The sequence below is a fragment of the Limulus polyphemus genome, unplaced genomic scaffold (assembly GCF_000517525.1).
Source record: "Limulus polyphemus unplaced genomic scaffold, Limulus_polyphemus-2.1.2 Scaffold2016, whole genome shotgun sequence".
NCBI lineage: Eukaryota > Metazoa > Arthropoda > Merostomata > Xiphosura > Limulidae > Limulus > Limulus polyphemus.
The window spans coordinates 193,012-195,357 of NW_013667626.1; the positions used below are offsets into that span (position 1 = coordinate 193,012).

Sequence of the window (2,346 nt, forward strand, 5' to 3'; positions counted from 1 at the left end):
AAAACATTGCTTTACAAACCTTAAGACTGAATACAAAAATTTGATATTTTGCATATGAAAGTACTGTGATGTTTACTGATAATGTGCTAAATTTTGTTAACACATGCTTACTAATTTAAAAGTTATAGCATGAAAACTATAACAAGCACAAAATGGTTACGAGGTTAGTCCCAGGGACTGAACCTGTGCTGAAAGAGTTAAACATTATTATGTTTTTACATAGGAACAAGATCTAGAAATCATACCACATTGGCAAAAATCAGTGTTTAATGAGCATTTGCTGCTTTTTTAATTTCTATCATGATAATGTGCATGGTCAAACATTCTACAAATTGGTGTCACGTATGGTATTGTTATGTAGTAGTGTGATTTATATCAGCTTACATGACACACGTATACATAAAAATAAAGAAATAAGATAAAATCATTTTAGGTGCTTCTCTCTAAAAGTGTAATCCATATAAAATTATATTGATAATGTATTATTTCTCATGATTCATTTTCCATAGGGAACTACAAGTGTCAGCTTTTTGACCCCAGAACTGGGGGATTTATGCCTTCAAGTCCAGGAATAGGCATGTATGTTGAAGTCAGAAATCCAAGTGACAAGGTGATTTTGTCTCGTGTATACAGCTCTGAAGGCCGATTTACTTTCACGTCTAGTTCTCCAGGTGAACATGTGATTTGTCTGTACTCTAATTCGAGTAAATGGTTCAGTGGAACACAGTTGGTGAGTTTAAAAACTTTGTCAGCATTGCACATGTCACGTGGTATTTATGTAATATGTCTTTATTCTAATTCTAACAAATGCTTTAGAGTGAAACTGAAGGGTTGAAAAAGATATGATGATATTGTGCAGTTGTTTAATCTAGAGATCAATATGTGATACGTTTACTTCAGATCTAGCATGTAGCTTAGTGAGGCACAGCTAGTAAATTTAAGAGAATTTGGCTGTTTATTAATACAATAGTTCTATCAGGTAGATACAATCTATATGAATTTTAGACTTAACAATGAAAATTCAGATGTTAAATTTCTGTTTAAAGAAGTGAAAGTAAATAAACCATATCTTTGAATAATGCAGTTTATACACTTCAAACATACTTTGCTTTATATTCTTTTTAGAGTAAATCTGGCAAATGGAAAATTTTATATAATAACTTGGAAAATTATAACTTTTAAATTGTTTGTACTTTGTGTTTGAATTTTTTTATATCCTTTAACACAAGTATTTTACAAGCTTTAGATAAGTGAACAGTATAGGGAAATACTTAATGTAAGTAAGATTCATAACCCCTTTTTAAAGCTTTATTTAAGTCTAGCTTTAAGACTTGGTGTAATTACACTTTCCAAAACATACATACCTCCACTGACACTAATAGCTATTTCTCAATCTTCATTTTTGCCATCTAAAGTTGTGTTTGCTTGCTCCAGTCTTTATATACCCCACTTGACTGCCTTTATTAATATCTAATTTTCAAAACTTTACGCTGGACCTCGCATGCCCTCTATGCAGGTACTTTATATAAGCATTGTATGCAGACAATAAAATCACTTTTTCTTGACAAAGCACAAGCATTCAGACTAAGGTTTTGTTAGTTTTTGCTTTCTAATAATTGGGAATTTTTTGTTTTGTTATCTAGAGATATATTTCATTGAATTTGTTTTTTGGTTTTTCCTACAAATATATTACTAAAAAAAATTGGATATGAATACCTGTGTAACAGTTTCAAGCACAAAGGCTACTCAGCCTTCGTCTATTCCTCCTTTGTTATCTAGTGGTGGTCAGCAGTTGGGGTGGGGTGGAGCCACTCTCCATGGAAGCCACCTGTGACCTGATTTGGGGTGAGATGGAGTCCTTCATGCGGCCCGGGGATATCTTAATGAGAGGTGCTGATTTGAGTTTTCATTCTAAAACAGGATATTCTGAGGAGAATTTAGACTCCCTGTTTCCTGCTCCTTCTTGCACTAGTAGCTAATAATCCATATTTTAATACATATACAAGTTTTAAGTTCTTAATTCTACAAGGAAATTATAAAAAAATCCTGAAATTCCACTAGTGTAACACATGTGCCACATTTTGTCTTGACATGTCATCATTCTATTTTATCCATCACCTCTCGAAAATGTACGAAATTAAACCTAAAATACACTCTATAAAACTGTTATTGCTGAAACAGATCATAATTTTTATAAACTTCAATTTTGTTTAGTGACAGAGCTATTCAATAGAAAATCAGACCCCCTCCTGCCACACCCACTTGTCACATCTTCTCTTTCAGAATTTGTTGATAGTTCTCTCATACGTTTCATTATATATTACCTATAACCAATAGAAAGTCAAG

General features: G+C 32.4%; 1 protein-coding gene across 1 annotated transcript in view; it reads left to right on the forward strand.

The window, feature by feature from the left end:
* Positions 1-2,346, forward strand: part of LOC106465666 (transmembrane emp24 domain-containing protein eca-like) — a 43,059-nt gene that overhangs the window by 20,956 nt on the left and 19,757 nt on the right. The window contains exon 2 of the mRNA XM_013925901.2: positions 510-730. Within this exon, the coding sequence (XP_013781355.1) occupies positions 510-730 (221 nt within the window). The remainder of the gene's footprint in view (positions 1-509; positions 731-2,346) is intronic.